This window comes from Struthio camelus, chromosome 6 (genome assembly GCF_040807025.1).
Source record: "Struthio camelus isolate bStrCam1 chromosome 6, bStrCam1.hap1, whole genome shotgun sequence".
NCBI classification, from domain to species: domain Eukaryota; kingdom Metazoa; phylum Chordata; class Aves; order Struthioniformes; family Struthionidae; genus Struthio; species Struthio camelus.
The window spans coordinates 20,930,925-20,949,155 of NC_090947.1; the positions used below are offsets into that span (position 1 = coordinate 20,930,925).

The 18,231-nt window shown below is 44.9% G+C and overlaps 2 protein-coding genes across 3 annotated transcripts; both read right to left on the reverse strand.

Moving 5' to 3' along the window:
- Nucleotides 1-2,645: 2,645 nt before the first annotated feature.
- Nucleotides 2,646-6,075, reverse strand: HOXD9 (homeobox D9). Of its 2 annotated transcripts, XM_068948502.1 has the most exons (3): nt 6,018-6,075; nt 4,043-4,660; nt 2,646-3,644 (listed from the first exon to the last, which is right to left on the reverse strand). In XM_068948502.1, exons 1-3 carry the CDS (start codon nt 6,019-6,021, stop codon nt 3,403-3,405), a joined length of 864 nt encoding a protein of 287 aa, XP_068804603.1. In that variant the 5' UTR covers nt 6,022-6,075; the 3' UTR covers nt 2,646-3,402. The 2 variants fall into 2 exon arrangements, with proteins under 2 accessions (XP_068804603.1, XP_068804601.1); XM_068948500.1 differs by lacking the exon at nt 6,018-6,075 and having other exon boundaries at nt 4,043-4,709.
- Nucleotides 6,076-7,525: 1,450 nt separating this feature from the next.
- HOXD10 (homeobox D10) lies at nt 7,526-11,057 on the reverse strand. The gene is made up of 2 exons (XM_009681783.2): nt 10,207-11,057; nt 7,526-8,830 (listed from the first exon to the last, which is right to left on the reverse strand). The coding sequence occupies exons 1-2, from the start codon at nt 10,946-10,948 to the stop codon at nt 8,553-8,555; spliced, it is 1,020 nt and encodes a 339-aa protein (XP_009680078.1). The 5' UTR covers nt 10,949-11,057; the 3' UTR covers nt 7,526-8,552.
- Between the last annotated feature and the right edge of the window lie 7,174 nt (nt 11,058-18,231).

Here is an 18,231-nt window from a genome sequence, read left to right on the forward strand (position 1 = left end):
CACGCGGGGAAGGGGCACACATTTTTTTCGCTTCTCTTACGGGAATACAGCGGCAAAGGCACTGCAGGAGCGCAGCGCCTATGCAGCAAGCCGCAGCGGGTCTCCCTGGCGCAGGCAGCGCCGCGGCGGCGAAGCTCCCCAGCAGCGCGCAGCGCGCGGGGACAGCGGCTGCTCCACGCACCCGCGTGGGGGAATAGCCCGCCCCGCTGCCGCGCGCGGCCTGACGGCCCCCAGCCCCCGGCAGCGCTCAGCCCGCCGGGCCCCCACGTCCCGCCGCCGCCGCGGCCGACCGCGTTAATACGCGGCCCCCTCCCCCGCCCCCCCGCGGCGGGCACGGGCGCGGGTGCGCGGGCGCGGGCCCTGCGCGGGGGCGCGGCGCCGCCGCCGCTGGGTGGAGCGCGGGCGCCCTCTGGCGGCGCGCGGCGGCGCGGCAGGCGGCGCCCCCGCCCGCGCTGTGCCGCGGCCCCTCCGCCGCGCCCCCGCGCAGCCCGCGCGGAGAGGTGCTCCCGCCAGAAGGCAGCGGGGCCGCGACGCCTCCGTGCCGCGGCCGGACACAGCGGTCGGGGGTGCTGTACATCGCCAGGCCCCGCTCTCGGTCAGGAGGTAATTCCCCCGAAGGAAGGAATTTTTTGTTGTCCTGGTATGGTTTTCTTTTTTTCTGTTTTGTTCGCAGTTTACAATGCCATTTTCTAAGCACATTTCGGGGACCTTCTTTTAATTTTTTGCCAGTACCATAATTAACTACATGCAAAGAATGCGTCTCGTTTACACATGGCAGCCAGCAACTGTGCTTTGAAGACCGCTGCTATCGCGTTTTCGATCATGTTTCCCCACATAGTACACCACGAATACTCCATGTGTGGTAGTTTCAGAGTTACACATTTTTACCTCGAACTCGTTATTTTATTTGCCCTCGCTTTTATGTATTTATTTATTGACTGATGTAAACGAAAGTAAAGATGAATCTCTGTTTGCCCCAGCTTCACCACACACGCCTTAGAATTATTTGGTATAATGCGTGTGCGTGTGCACACGACTGTGCAGATGTACAAACATATATTAACACAACCAACACATAGGTATTAGATTATTGTTTAGTTTGACCTATACACTAATTTAAGTGGAAGCACTGCGTTTCACAGTTTGAGACACATGTTCTTCTGTCTGCCATTTTGAAATAAACACACATAATATTAAAAATAGATTAAAAAAAAGAAAATATACGAGATTAAATCTGTCATTGTGCCTGGGATAAAATATTAAGACGAGATAGTATGGGCTTGATGACAATTTCTTGCCAAAGCCTCTGCTAGAATCACCATAATAAAGTGTCCTGTGGCAAGAATATTGTTTACATGTTGTTGGTTATAGATCAATCCCCCAAATGGTTATTTTCAAAAATATGGACGCTATCACGGTAGAATTCATCATGGGAGAAAATCCAATAAAATACATTTCAACAAATCAGTCTGCTTTGTAAAATCTCTCAGTTTTGTGACCTTCGGGTCTTTTTTGAATCTGTTGCCTTGGTCCAACGCTGACATATTGAAATTTATAGTTCAAGATTTTAAGACCGAGCTTGTCTGCATTTTTGTTTTTTTTCTAACAAACACAAACATCAAAATAAGGTGGTTTCAAAGAAAAGCACCACAGCATATCGTAAACTCATTAGCTCCAGACGTCTAGCCATCTCAATGGTTTTATTATACCACGGTTCTTCCTGTTTTAAAAGAATTATAGGTGTCTTCTCGACAATGGATGGGAAGCAATGCAACACCTTTTCCTGGCACTATATGCTTTTGCCCCCTTTTTTTAGAGAGGTAAAAAAAAAACATAAAACACCAGGTCTCTCAGCTCTCCCCTTAATCTTGAATTAAGCGAACTGCTCGTAAATATTTACGGGTCCTTCATTTTAATGGTTGCTCTTTAAACAAAGCATTTTTTACAATGAACTTCATCTCAATTATCTTGATAAAGTCATGTGTGTTTATAAATGCTGTAGGCATGAGACATGTTGCTAAACGAGCTCCCACCAACAAAGCCGACCGTTCGGAAGGAGCCGAGTCCTTCCAGAGCTTCCTAATGTTCAGATTAAAGAGCGCAGAGATCAGAAATGGCCAAAAAAGGTTTAAGCGAACAGGCTTCATTTTGCTTCATTGGCTCTGGAGGACTGCTCCGCAAATATTCCCTAATTTATCCCAAGAGATTCTCCGTGCAACTTGACCGATTTTTGAAAGGCGCTTTGCACACAACGCATTTTCAGGACGAATCCCGACGCAGGCGTACCTATAACACGCAGCCCAAACCAGCCCCTCCGTGCCTGACCTCTAAGAGCAACTGGCTCTCACCAGAGGGGAGAAAAAAAGCGGTTTTCCTGAAGCGCTTGCTGCTGTCGGCGGGGCCGCGGCGCCAGGCGCTGTGCCTGGGCGGCGCGGCGGCAGCGCGGGCCTCGCCGCAGCGCGGCTGCGGAGCGCGGCGCGGCGGGAGACCGGCGCAGGGCTGCGCGGGGGCTGCGCGCCCCGGCGCCGCGGGCACCCGGGCGGGTGGGCCCGGCGGGCGGCCGCGGCTCGGCGCCCCGCGGGCGGCGCAGGCGGCAGGACGCGGCGAGGCGGGCGCGCACATTTCTCTTAAGCACGGCAGCGCTTTCATTTGAGCATGGCAGACTTTATTATGTAATAACTGACAACAATTACAGCGGGTCTTCAGTTAGAAACATGTGATGGTTAATACAACATTTACCGGGACGAAGAACGCCAGCTAGCCAGGGGATCAGGAAATTGTTAGGCCTGTTGAAAACAGCTTCAAGTATGAGACAACCTCCTAACAGTGCACTAAAGGGGAAAAATATCTCACGGCCTCGCTGTGGCATTTATTGCAATGGAGCAAAATTCAGACCTAGAAAGCAGATTTTGGATAATGTTTCCTTTTAATAAGTCATGGACAACACAACACCCTCATTGATTTAAGCAACTGTAATTTAATATATATTTTATTATCATAATTATTATTATTTTCCTTACCTTTACTTTGGCAAAGTATCTATCTAGACTACGTCACTTTTAAGAAACATGTCAAACATTTAACATTAGATAAAGTTCCCAAAGCTAACGTGCACTCACAATATCATCAACCAGGCGGTCTGGGAAGGAGGAGGGGGGGGATGAAGCGACTCTGAAAAACACGTTGGCGAGCAAGACAAAATTTCCCCAAATACCTGACATAGACCACGTTTCACTTCTATCTAAAAAAGACCAGATTGATTTAAAGTTCTTGGGGGGGGGGGGGGAGGAGGAGGAGGAGAAACGCATCGGGGATAAGGGGGGCAGGGGGGAAAATAAAACCAAACCAAACAACAAAAAATAATCCCAAAGCAATATTCTCCAACTGCATTTCTACCCAGCGTTAGTCTCCTTTATTGCCTTTCTCCTTGTTCATCTTTTTCATTTTCATTCTTCTGTTCTGAAACCAGATTTTGACCTGTCTCTCTGTGAGATTTAAAATCCTAGCTACTTCGTAACGGCGGTCTCGAGTGAGGTACATGTTAAAGAGGAATTCCTTTTCCAGTTCCAGAGTTTGATACTTTGTATAGGGACAACGCTTTTTCCTCGTTGAACGAGCGTGGATCCAGTTTGCTGCAGGGTTATCTGGAAGAAGGGAGGTATATAGGGAAGCGGGGGGGGGGAGAGAAAGGTCGTTAAATTAATTTAACGAAGGATGGACTGTTTTCACAACTTCGGAGGAATTATCATAAAAGCCTTAATGCCCCAGTCTGTTTACTGTACAAATGATGTCTTGATGGTAGGTGGTTATGTGGAGTCTTTTATGGGTGCTTGTTGCTGCTTGCGCTGGGGTAGGCGTCTAGACGTTTTTATAGGTTAGTAAAACTATCAGTTTTGCACATTCGAGCCTTACAGGTTTCAGCAATAAATCAATGGGGCAATTTCTTTCTTTCTTTCTTTCTTTCTTTCTTTCTTTCTCTCCCTCTCTCTCTCCCTCTCTCTCTCCCTCTGCCTCTCTCTCCCTTTCTTTTCCCCCCACTTACTTGGGTCAAGTTGCTGCTGTTTCTCCTCCTTCAGATCGCTGCTCGGGCTGGGGTTGTGGCTGCAGGCGGCGGGGTCCTTGGAGCTGCTGGCTGCCGCCTTCTCCCGGGGCTCCTGGAGGAAGGAGCTGCACGTGTACTCGGGCACACCGATCCCTTGGGACTCCCGGGACGAGGAGCACTCAGTCCTTTTGGAGGAGGAGGAGGAGGAGGAGGAAGACGAGGAGGCGGCTGCTCCCGTCTCAGGCTTTATCCCGTAGTGGCGCCCGTTGGAGGAGCCGGAGGAGCTGGACGCGGAGCTGCCGCCGCCGCCGCCGCCGCCGCCGCCGCCGCCGCCGCCGCCGCCCGGGAAGCCCGGGAAGGGCTCTATCCAGGAGCGCACGTAGCGGCCAGTGTCGCCGGCCCCTAAGTGGGGCTGGTGCATGTAGGGGTGGTAGATCCCGGTCATTGCCGCAGACGGCTGAGGGTGAACCGTGGACCAGGAGGTGGAGAACACGGTGGATTTTGGTGCAAAGCTACAGGAGGAAAAATCTGAACTCTCTGCAACACCTGATGGCCTGGAGGTCGCACTGTGACCTCCCTGGACGAATCTACTCCCGTAAACTTCTTCGCTTTCATGGCCTATGAGAGAATCGACATAATAGTTACTTATGGTGCCACTAGACGACATTTTAGGCTCCCCTCTTAGTCATATAAAAGGTTACACTGTTAACTGTATATGATACCCTCCCTGAGAACAATCGTAGTATTTTGCAGACTGCAACCCTCAACCATTGGTTGCGGAGCCCACGTGATCATATTTACCAATACTGCGAGTAAATCAATCCGCTAAACTGGGGCTGCTGTGATTAAAAAAAAAATCATCATCAACAACAGCACCCGCACAGCGCGACCCGCCGGGTGCGCGCCCGGACCGCGCCGGGGCCGCCTGCCCGCCCGGACCGCCTGCCTGCCCGCTTGCCTGCCCGGACCGCCCGGACCGCCTGGCCCCCTGCCCTGCCCGTCTGGCCCCCTCGCTGCCCGCCCGACGGCCCTGCCCGCCCGACGGCCCTGCCCGCCCGCCGCCGCCCGCTGCCCGGGGCGCGGCGGGCGGGGCCGCGCCGGCAGCCCACGGCCGCCGCGGGCGCGGACTATTTCTTCACCTCCTTTGAGTGATTTCTGCCATTCATTTCTTAATCAATGAGAGGCAGGGTGTTTAAATAAATCCCACAGCCTTGGCTTGCTAATCACACTCCAAGCTGCTGAGGAAACCCGCTGGGAAGGGGGGATTCTTGCCTGTAAAAACAAACCATCGCAAGCTGGGACTGTAACGACTTCTCATAAAACAGGAAAATGTTACTGTAAAAGCACATTGCGGTACTTCCATATTTCAGAGCATGTGCGGGTATTATAATCCGCTCCCCCCCTTTGACAGAAAGTTTCCATGGAAAGAATACACTTTTTTAAAGAGATGTCCATTGTGTTGTTTTAAAACAGGTGGAAGACCTCTGTAATGATTTTATGCCTTTCAATAAAAATTTTATGAGGTGCATTTGATTATAGATTAATGTGTCCCTAATAAAATGGACGAATGGAAACAGCAAAGCCTGTGTCTCCGCGCACAGCTGACGTGCTGCTGAACACATGCCTCTGGATCTGCGAAACTGGGGGCCGCCGTGCCCCGGACGGCGCAGCCCCGGCCTTGCGCCCGGCCGTCGCCGCCCTCCCTGCTGCCCGCGGCAGGCAGCACCGCGCCCGCGGAGCCGGGCGGTCGGCGCGGCGGCCAGGCCGCGGCCCGCGCTGGGAGAGCTGCTCCGCCGCCCGTAGCTCGGGGGGAGCCGCGCCGCGCAGCCCCCGGCCACGTTCAATGCCTGCTCTGAGAGAGCTATGCTTTGTTTTTGGTCCCCCCTTCCCTTTTTTTTTTTTTTTTTTTTTTTCCTGAGCCAGTTATCCATCCCCGAGCGAAAAGACGTCTGGTTAGGATTTAAAACTAGATTACCCATAGTCTTCTGCACATTTCTGCTCTTCCGAGCGAGGGAAGGTGGCTGTGTCGGAATCTGGAGGAAACGCACACAGTTAGTGGAGAGCCCACAGCAGAGCCCGCTGAGGACACAAAACAACAGCACTGAGAAAACACTTCCTACTCGCGGGCCGGTATGAGGAAGGGGCTGAAATTCCTGTTTATTTAATGATTTATTACTCTCTTAGGTTGTTTTCTTCCCTTTTTCTTTCTCTTTATTTTTCAGGGTTTTTTTTTGCCATCTTGCTTTACCATTTTCATTTGCATTTTCATACTTCTCTTTTATTTTCTCTAGACGCAGAGTTTGTTGCATGGCGAGGAATTGCTCGCATGCAGCACACAGATATAAATTGATAAAGCAGGCAGATTAAAGTGAACCTCCTTTTTATATACTTTAAACACTTGGTATGGAGCCAACTAATTAGTTCCCACTGCTGAAACTTCTTTGGCGATGTAGCGAGTATCTTTAAAGGAAAAGAAAAGACGGTTCAAATGCATGTAATATTTAAAGACATAAATGTCTTCTTTTAGCACAGTTCTGTGGTTTGTTTTTTAAACCAGAGAAAAACACGATACCTATGTGCTCGCGGCTCCCGCAGCTTCAAATTGGGGATGCTTCAGTTTGAGGAAAATATACCTCTACCCTAGGAGTAAACGTGCACATGAACAAGTATTTGCTTAAATGAAATATCCGCGACAATCGAGCAAAACGCAACGCCACCAGCTGCAATACGAGCTGTATCAGTGTCACCAAGTCAGAAAACATTGGCAGTATCTTGCGTCTCATTTCTTGATTTAGAAACAGCTTAGGGAAGGAATGGGCGTTGATTGTGAGCAAGCTGGTTTCCAAACGGAGACAGTAGCCACACTATTTTTTCAGTACTGCTTGAAGGTGAAAGAATGCCCAAGTATTTGCACTTCAGTTTGGAGTCATGTTCATTTGCAAGCCATTTGCAGTTCTGCTTAGTATTTCTACCCACACACATAGACACTCATACGCTCACACACACACCCTTCCCCAGCTTCCCGTGCAAAGTCCCTGTTTTTAGTATTTTTTGGCTATGTACAGAAAGGGTTAAGAGTCGTGAACTTCATTCTTTGGATGTGTGTTGCAAACATGGAACTGCGTGAAATTAAACGATCTCTGAGCAAACCAAAATGGTGCAGGGTCACACACGGAGGTTTGCAGAGGCTGGAGCACTGTTATAAGCACGCCTGAGAGCATTTCTGCTCAAAAAGCCCAACCTTGCCAGATGTTTGAGGGAATATTTCCCCATCCACCATCTTCTCAGAGCTCTTGGGCTGACCAAGAACTGAACTCCTTAACATTTGTTTATACTCAGCTTTGCATTTGGTATGATGATTTCTGTTTTAAGCAATTAAAGACACGAAATCCCAGTCTACACATTGTAAGCACACAGTGACTGTTATTTTTTAAATCAACATACTAACGTCAAATAAAATGACACACATATTGCTGACAGCTTGTAGTAGAAAGATTTTTTATCACTTACCATTTATGAGTTGATTGGATGAGGATGTCCATTTTAGGTCATAATATTTTACTACATTTTTTTTCTTTTTTTCTTTTTTTTTTTTTGAATCAGTTTGTCAGACTGCGAACATCACACAACATTTTATCAATTAATCATTTGTTTACAGGCACAGTTATAAATGAATTAGGTTTACATCATTTCCCGCCCCAGTCTCCACCCCACCCCTAAAAAAAGGAAGGAAAAAAAAAAGAAAAAGGGAAAAAGAAGGAAAGAAAGAAAGCCAGGCAGACGCACACAAAGACCAGAAAATGGAAAAGAAGGTACATGAGTCCAAAGAGCTGCTGATAAAGAAAGATCAGGAAACCAGCCTGCATCTGCACTTTAAACGTTTGTAGAAAACCAAAGGAACCGCAGTAGTTTACAGAGTTTATTGCATTATACATGCGAATAGAACATGCACAAGAAGGACATATTGCTGTTGAACGACTACTATTCCACATATGCACCACAAGAAAATGTCTACAATGGAGAAGAATGAAATATTCCATCTTACGAAGGACAATCTCTAAGTTCATTTGAGAGGATAGTTACATTATAATGTGCTTCTCTTTCCCCCCCTCCCCAAAGTTTTCCCCCCTTTTTTCTTAAAGTATTGAATGTACTCAAAATGTTATGGCCCGTGTAATAGCCCCACATAAATACCATTTTGTTAGTAAAAACATGAAAAAGTCACATTGTTTGGATGTTCGACAGTTCCAATAAGTTAAGACCAAATGATAATATTCAATAATAGTTACCCTGCATTACGATGAGAACAAAAATAAATTACACGTGCTAGGTTTTATATATACTCATCATAGTAATACATATTCACTTGCAGCGCTAAAAGAAGGACGAAGAGTCACATTCTATCAGAAAAAAAAAAATGGAAAATGAAGGGTTTTGTCAAAGTCTCTCCTGCATTTAGCAACCGGCGGTGCTGTGCCCATTGCTCACTGTGTGCACCCCCGGGGCAGCTTTAAGAGAAGGTCAGATTAGCGGTCAGTTCTCGGATTCGGTTCTCCCTGCTCATCTTCTTGAGCTTCATTCTGCGGTTTTGAAACCAAATCTTGACCTGCCTGTCAGTGAGGTTTACGCTCTTACTGATCTCTAGGCGGCGCTCTCGAGTGAGATACATATTGAATAAGAACTCTTTCTCTAATTCCAGTGTTTGGTGTTTAGTATAAGGACACCTCTTCTTTCTGCCACTCTTTGCAGTTAGCCAATTGCTTGTTGGAGTATCAGACTTGATTTCCTCTATCAAAATCAAAGAAGAAGAACAAAAAATCAAAAATACCTCAGGCTGTTAGAGTGTACCCTTGGCCATGAACCCTCCTCTGTAGTGTCTGGCAGATATGGTGAATGTGGGTATTAAACATCGCTAGCATGAGGTGTGGACACTGGAACACAGATATTAATTGCTGACAGGCTCGGGTTAAATAGTTCACATAACACGATACCCTCTCTTTCAGGTTTTTCTCTCTCTCCTGGCTCCTCTAGAAAGGGTATCTAAAGTTTTCAACTGGTATTTAGCATTTGCACAATATTTAACCTGCCCTCAGTCCACTGATAACATTTTAACGGGTCTAGCCTGGCCATGGCTGACTCCGTCTCCTACGACACTTGCTAAGAAAATCTCTCAATTACAAAATATCATCACAATATATTTTATATCAGCTTCCCCTAAATCATCACAAACATCCATAGAAAGAGACATAGACATTTTCCCAGCCAAAAAGATGCATCTGAAATTAATACCCTCCACCTCGTATTTTTTTTTCCATTTTCCTTTTAAATTTTTTTTTCATGAGAAAGAAATCTGTTCCATATCACCCTAAACCTGGATCGTGAAGTATAATTCATATGAAGAGAATCTCCATGCACACATAAGGATAAAAATTGACCTAGAGGTTGCAAAGTACATTTTTATAGGTGAAAATTTTCCGTTTTGGGGTCCTTCATCACACGCCGTTCGAAATGAAGGCTTTAGTGCACTTTTAAAGGGAAAATAAAATTAGATAACCGCCACGTTTAGCTTTCAAACGCATTTCAAAATAAGGTTGCACTTTTTGAGACAAAAAGCAAGGTTATCTAAAGCACCACATTGAAATATTCCACGTTTTGATCAAGCAGACAAGCGGGCTGCTGTTTTCATTGTACATTTGTTTAGAACTTTATCCAGCTTGGTAGCACCTATTTCTCACCTTTTTTAATAGGATCATAATTAACTTTAAATGCAATCAGACCGCAGTTAGGCTCAGAGAAAATATTTCAGCGAAATATTACAAGAGAAAAGTTGAGCTGGTCGTATTTTACAACCTCCAGACCTGCTTTTTTAAAGGTATTTGGCTGCTTTCGGATGCTGCAGTGCCTCAAGGAGCACACACACATATTCTCCGCATCACAGAGACTGTCTGCATGCACGAGAGAGGCAAATATATAAGGAAAATCTTTGGAACCTTTTGTGTAGCATTTTTCCCTGCCAAAATCTTCAGCGAGACAGCACCTGCAGCCCGATACTCCTTATCATTAAATGTGATGGCTGTGATGCTTGTTAGTATATTAGAGCGTGTTTTATGATGCTGGCGTGTTGGAGTTACACCACGTTACGGTTTAAACTCGATCATACAGACCTTTACTCTCCTTCTCCTGGACTTCGGGGCTGGACACAGAGCCTTCAGGCAGGCAGCTCCTTTCGTCTTGCAACGTGGACTTGGGCTCGGGACTTTCCACTTGAGAGACTTTAGCTGTGCTGTCTTGGTTGTTCGGATTTTCATTCATTTTCTTTTCCATCTGAAGTTGAGAAGATATCTGCGGTTTGGAGCTGCCGCGAGGGTTTAACTGTAACATTACAGTTGAACTCGTTTCAGGGCTATTATTGTACTCTTGGGTTTTCCCAGTGGCGTAGGTCTGGCTCAGTCTAAAATATCCTGGGACAGGAACCTCGGGGTTTTCAATGGGGCATGATTCAGACACCAGCCTCTGGTAGGAAGGGACGTCTGAAGAAATGAGTTTTGTTCTCTTATCGGAATACATGCAGCAATTGCTTTCTTCTTTAATATTTGTAGTGAAGGAACAAGTGGGGACCTGCTGTGTAACAGGTTGCTCTATTCGACAAGATCTGTTCGGGTCTGTCCAACTGTCTACTTGAGGTATATAAGGATGTACATTCATACCCATATTTTGGTGATTAACTTCTCTTTTAGCCAGAGACGGTAGGAGTCCACAGGTTTGCATCCCATAAGTCCCAATGTCTGTGCTAGGTGGCATATACATGCTGGCGCTGTTGGAGTAGAAACTGTCACTCCTGCACGCACTGATGAGAGAATCTACTAAAAAAGTATTAGCGGCAGGAGAGCTGTTGGGAAAGGACATTTTGGGGAGGAATTTGAGGAAGAGAGATTGTGTCCTTTGTAGGCTGACATCTCTAGGAAAACATTCCCGTGTAATTGCGGATGCCTCCGCGCGACCACATGACAGCCGGGCCAATGGCAGCGGCCGCCGGCCCGCGCCCCGCCGCCCCGCCGCTGACGCGCCGCCGCGCCGCCCCGCCGCGCCCGCCGCGGTCAACAGCGACCCCTAGGCCGCCGCGCCGGCACCGCACGCCCCGCCGCGCCGCGCCGCGCCGCCTCCGCGCCCGCCGCCGCGCCCGCCGCCGCGCCTCCGCGCCCGCCGCGCCCGCGCTGCGGCACCGGCCCGCGCCGCGCCGCGCCGCGCCGCGCCGGGCCGCTCCGCGCCGCGCCCCCCCGCACCCGGCCCCGCCGCCGGCCCCGCGCGGAGCGCCGCGCTGCCCCTCCGCGCCGCGCCGCGCCGCCCGCCAGCGCGCCGCGGCCTGACAAGCGCGGGGGACAAAAGGTTGCGCGATTTATTAATCCGTATTAAGGAGAATCAGGGGCGATCAATAAAAGCCTCATCTACATTCTCGGGCTACTTGGTAATTTTCTTGCTTCTGAAGCTTTTTAAAGAGTTATACCCTCTGTTGCCACACACGGGAAGATATTTTATTAACAAATCAATCGCGACTTTGTAAAGGATAAGATTAATAGTTAAGATTTAGCATAATGGCGTTCGCGTTATGAATTATTGAAAATTATACTATTGATTTTTTTCCTCGCTACTAACCAAGAAGGTCAATTTTTGTTTTAACACAAATCGTCAAATATTAAAAGCTAGGCTTTTGTCATAACTTCACTTTTATAGTTTCACCAGATTCCTAAAATTATTTTACAATGCTCTCTCACTACTGCTTGTGTACAAAACATGTTTTTTTACTCGCCCTGGCAACTGAAAGCACCATCCAGATAATTTCTCCTTCTGTAGTATTGTCATTAAAAAACATACAGAAACTCATAGTCTTATTGCAACCGTTCGAGCAACCACTTTTTTTCCTTTCCCTCTTTCCTTTTATTTTTTCCAATAAGAATGATAAATGCATCTGGAATATTTAAAGAAAAATTACAGAAGGCAACAGTAACTGCCTGGCTGGCAAATTAGATTTTTCCGTTCCAACACTTTTAACGTGTTTTACTATTTTTCCTCCCACTTCGTACCCATATTTACACCCGAGGCAGTTACAGGGTAAATAGTGATAGCACAAACTATTTATTACTCTTTCTACTTGTTTTTAAACTATTCTTAGCCTGGAGTATTTCTTATCTGGGGTTGATGCTGTCAAGGACTCTCATCCACGCAAAGTGAACTTGTTGAAAATTTTTCTTTCGGGATCATCCGGCTGTTTATTTGGGGCCTTTCTAACACCAAAACACTCTTTAAGATCCCCAGGAACAGGCAGCACATGAAAGGATTTTAAAATTTTTACATGCATCTTTTGCACAGCTGAAAACTTGCATGTTCCAGCAGCGTGAATTTGAATTTTCTCCTGTTTCCGGGTATTTGAATGTTTTGCACTTTGCCGAACACTTTACATTGCTGGAAACAATAACCCTATTTAAAATTTCGCTGTGGCAATGAGACAGACCTTTTAAAACCTTATCGCAGCTGTTCAAATACAACATCATTGTCAGGTTAAGAGCCAGTGTCTTTTATAGCTGCAGTCTCTAGCTTCTGTGTTGCCGGAGAGTTTAAATATTACCTTCGTAATATTCGCTGCTTTTAAGATTTTTTGCCGCATTCCCTGCGCCGTGCACAGCCCTCTGCCCTTCCGGAGGACGCTGCACGGCCACTGAGGTTTTGGCACAGAAACGGGGGGCTCGGAAATATGTGTATTTAAGATCATTACCAGAGCCATTGCTAAGATTTGTCTGAGGGCAGAAACAAGCTGCAGCGGAGTTCACGACGCTCCCGCTCAGAGGACTGGATTCCCCCCCTTGCTTTCTAGCAATTTCCTCTTTTTAAACAACAGCCCAGACAACCCACAGAGTTTAAAGAAACAAAATACTATTTTCCTTGACGCAGTTTAAGACTCGACTGTTAAATCTAATCAGGAATTTTATGCCCATCAAATGGGTCTTTCATAATCTTTATTTACACTTTAAGAAAAGAGTGTCCCAGAAATATCCCAACTGAAGTATTATCCCAGAGGTTTGCTGTGGATTTTGCCCAATAGTAAAGTTAAAACAATAAGCTAATGCTTAACAGCTTTCCACGCCAGCCTCTGTTGTGCTAAACGAGCTAACTCCTTGGCTCCTGGTTATACATGAGGTCTCTTTGATTTTTAATTGAAAATATGAATTTCTTGCATGTCACTACACGGAAACGCAGATGATGGCTATGATGATAATGATTTAAATATCGCATTCAAGACTGGCCAACAGCTCCGTAAGACCCCTCGCCCACGATAAATCATGAGTTGTTTTAAAAACGGGCAGCAATTTTTTATTGAAAATGAACAGTAGGAAAGTTAAAGTTTGATGTAAATAGAAGTTGAATAAACATGCAAGAGTCACTGGGGAACTGAGGACTTAGGCTCTGGGCATTTAATGTCACTGTTGTTTTAAATCATATTAAAATGGAATCAAGTAATTAACATTAATAAATAAATCAATATTGTGCAATAAATGAGATATACAATCCACATTAATATAAAGGTTTTGCTCTCAGAGCCCCATATTTTTCCGAATGGGGGTGGAAAAAACCCAACCAAGGGGTCCATGCAGATGTAAATTACTATTTGTAATAAAGCATAGGTGGACATTACAGTTTTCTCCTCCAGCAAATGTCAGGGCTGAAAACTTGAGGTTAGGAGATGTGGCTGGAGGGTTTAATTTTCATTGCCTTATCTTCCTAAACCTTATTACTCGTTATGTGATTTTTTCTCGACTGTGCTGACGATTCTCATACTTGCAATTTGCTGTGTTTGTGTCTCATTATAGGAGGGGGATGGGAGAGAGGTACGAAAAAGCCTAGATATTTTGCAGATGCCTTCAGTAACAAAGGTATTGAGAGATATATCTCATTAAAAAAAATAAGCTGGAACCCAGGAAGCTTTAAGTAATATTGCTTTCATTTAGTCGATTTCAGCAATTTATTTAAGGTGTCTTTTAACTGCATATTTTATATCACGCTATTATAATGAAGGGAGATTGAAGAATATTTCTTATTTAAGGAAAAAATGGCTACACCATTGTGACCTTTCGTCTTTTAATAATGCAACTGTCATGTTGCCCAGATTTCTATGTGCCATATTTTCATAGAAAGAGTCGACGTCTGGATTGAGGACTCAGATATACTGGATCTTTGGGGTTTTTTTCTATTCCTTTTTTTTTTGGGGGGGCGACACATTCTGATGATATCATCATGTTTAAAATATGAAAGTATATAAAATAAACAAAACAGATTGCTGGCCATTTCTTCAAATGTGTTATTTCTGAACGTAGGGATCGCACGGTAGCATTGACTGTGCTCCCAGGTTCGCTCAAAGCCGTACTTCGTCCTCTGTTGCATTTCTGTATTTCAGTGCATACAGTAGTACATATCTGGCATTGTAAGATTTTAGCGTGTAGATTGGTCGAGGATTCTGCTCTCAAGCCTCTGCTTGTGGGCTGCACATTTATCTTTCGGCAGATTTCTGCCAAATCTGTAATTTAATCTGAAAATAAGTAAATATTCTATTCGCTCTCCTAGAAGGACAAGCCCAAAGACATTTGGAAATAGCACCATCCTTTTGTTTTTTTTTTTTTTTAAGAAATTAAACAAAAAAGGGGAAAAAGAACAGGAGAGAGTGCAGAATCCCACATAATCATCACATTTACGTGATGATTCAAAAAAGAACAAAGCAGCATTTCCATCTTTAACCTTTTTTTTTTTAGCAGCACATACTGCCTCCAATCACTCGTTTACGTTCTTTGAGATCGGCCTCACTGTAACTGCGAGGTGTTAAAGCATCACATCATAGCGGTCTAATGTATTTGGGGCTGGTGTAGGTCTTCTAAAGACAAGAAAAGCAAATAAACAAAAAAACTTTTGCGAAATATTTCCCTCTCGAAATAGGTAACATCACCGAGAGAGCAGAGGCTTTTCCTTCGCTCTCGGGATGTGGTTAAAAGCGCTACCTTTAGCGTCAAAGATTCCAATTATTTTAGATTGTACAATGCCATTTTATTGCAAACGGAAAGGCTATTTCTAGGAAACTCTTAACAATGAACTTCTAAAAAAAAACTTCAGTGGACAAAGTGCCAACAAATGCTTTCACGAGAGATGAGGCTTTTAAAATGCGGAATATGACTGAGCCAACGTGAAATAGATTTCGATGAATTCTGCAAATCGGCAGAAAGAAGCGAAGCCTTTTCTTTGGTGTGATTGCTATTAAAAGTGCGTATTGGAGGAAAACACAAAGCACAATAAACAGAAAAACGGAACATGCTCGGTCACTGGAGAATGGCCAGGAAATTCATAAGCTTCACTTTAATTTTTTAATATCTGGTTCAATGTTAATAGATCTCCACAGCATTTTTAAAGGAGAGAGGTTTCATTCAGCAATTTCTTGGCAAGATGATGGTCGGTTATTAAAAATATCTCTTTTTTTTGGCTTTACTCTCTTTCTCTCATTTTAAAATATATACATTCTCAGGATCTAATGCTAACCTCACCTTTAAAAAGAATACTTTTTTAAATTAAGCTTTCTGTACCTATAGATTTATTTAAGAAAAACTTTGAATACGAATTGAAAGAAAAACTGGGAAAACGCATGTTTTTATATTACTTTTCTTCTAGCCGCGTTAAGGCTGTCTTAAGAAGTATAAATAGATTTTCGTTCTAGTGAACGAATTCTGAATATCTTTTTTTTCTTAAAATTATGGGTTTTTTTAAAGCTCAGTTGCATTATAAAAGATTACGACCAAAAAAATTCTTTTAAAGTGGCATATTTCTCTAGCACGTCACGGTTATGGGTTATTTGTTTAATAAATCTTTTTGATGCCTTATTTTCTCATTTGGAAGGCCCTGAAATCTTATCGTTACTTATATATTAGATATTTTATTAGCAGTGGAATTATTATTAGGAGGAAAATATACTTGAACATCAGGACTATTGTGAGTATTACAGCACATGAGCGCGCCCTCCTGTGGCTTTTGGTAGCAAAGCACGAGGGAATTTCTTCCAGTTCCCTGGCTTTCTGTTCAGCTCAGTTTGCTTTTCTGCCAAGAGTTTCTTCCTTTCTTTCTAAATAGAAACTTAAAATTGCTATAATTTAACATTTCTGTAAGATTAATATTAGTATGTTTAGGTTTTCATGGCCCTTTTTGCGGTATCTTAACATTTTAAAGGGAAAATAATCCTCTAAAATAAACTCTTAAAGCACTACAGGGAACAGAAAATCAAACAACTTGTTCTCACGTTGTGGATTAAGGCTCGGAAGGGACGCGAGAATTTTGCTATAAGCTTAGGCGAAACGCTTTTAGATATTCCCTGTGACTATGTGCATTTCTCAATAATAGGCTTTGGGGAAAATGCACATTCGGAGAAAAACTCTCTGTAAATATAATCTTTCTCTCTAAATTACAAATTATTTCCCCCGCATTTGATTTTGGAGTGACACAGATATTTTTTACGGAAAAAGAAGATATTTGCTTAATTCCCGGGCACCAAGACAGTGAAAAGGAAAACAGACAGACCGCGTTTCTCTTGCTGGGGGTGACAGGAGGAGGGCATGCTCCCCGGGTCGCTGCGGAAAAGCTCACCTAAAAGCGGCTGCGATTTTCTTCGCGTTATGATGCATTTGCTAATATGGCCAGCTATGCGGTAATACGTGGGGGGGGGGCGTGTGTATGTGTGTGTGTGTGTGTGTGTGCGTGTGCGTGTGCGTGTGTGTGTGTGTGTGTAAGAGAGACAGGGAGAGAGAGGGAGACAGAGAGAGAGAGAGAGAGAGAGAGAGAGAGAGAGAGTGGGTGGTGGTTGAAAATAACAGAGGAACCTTAAGGCGCCTAATTATTCAGAAAGGTTAAAGGTGATGACCTTGACATTTTGGAAGTTCAAAGGCATACACTTATGTTTTTCTTGCTAAAGAGTTTTAAAAAAAAAATTTTTTAGCCATGCATCTCTCCGATTCCATGTCTCGATTTTTTAATTCTAGGGCTTTTCCTGACTTTTTTTGCCAGCGTTTGCCTTCACTGGTTGCAAGTGTAGGGAGAGCCACTTCGTCCCATTCAAAAAAAAGCCAAATTCTTTTCTCACTCCTTCCCTTTATTGCACATTGCGGAAATCTCTTTTTCACCCACCAGAAGGTGTATAATATAACCCAATTAAGCTGTTTAGACCCTCGGGTTTTATGGTGTTGTCTAGACAGTTCAAGGTTTTGTAAACAGCCGCGGCAGGTCACGCCGCATAAAGCGCGGGGACCTCCGCCGGATCCTGCCCTGGCGAAAGCCAGCCCCGGGCCCGGCGCATCGCCGCCGCTCCGCTCCCGGCGAGCCCGGCCGAGTCCCCACGCCCGCACTGCGATGGTATTTAAAAGATCCACCCTTCTGTCTCCAAACTTTTATTTATTTATTTATTTATTTTTCCACTAGTGCCAATTGTTTATAGCTCCCTCTGGTCTGCATCGCCGTGAGCCCTCGTGCTGGCTTATCCTTCCCTAACAAGTAAACAGTCATTGGCATTTGGGATTCTGGGCATATTGGGAGCCTGACCAGTTAAAAAGCCTTTTTCGTTGTTTATAGTAATTGTAGCACCATCACAAGTGATGGTCTGCAGACAGCCATGTTTGCTCTGCCTCACACTCAAGGGGGAACAGTGAAGGTTACACATACCTACAAAAGGAGAGTTAGAGATTTCAACTAGCATTTGTTTAAAATGCATTCCAAATAATCCGACTTGACCTCCTCCCACTATTATTTAACTGAACTTGGCTCTAGCCCGGGAAACGCTAGGATCTTTCAGAGATGGAAATCCATACAGTGCACGGAAGATATAACCTTAACTTTACTAGAAACCATTTATTCACATGAAAAAGACAGTGGCCCATGCTTTTGGATGACAATAGAAACATATATATATATATATATATATTTTATATATAGCGAACGTACATTTACCATCTCTTAAATAAACCGCATTCACTTAAGGGGAGGAAAGTGTTACCCTAGCTCAAAAGCAACAACAGAGCCGCCCCCCCCCCCAACTCAATTAATTGTAAGCAAAAACTACCAGACACACTGCAGGTCCATTGCTGGTACTGTAGGAGAGGGAAAAAAAGCACCTT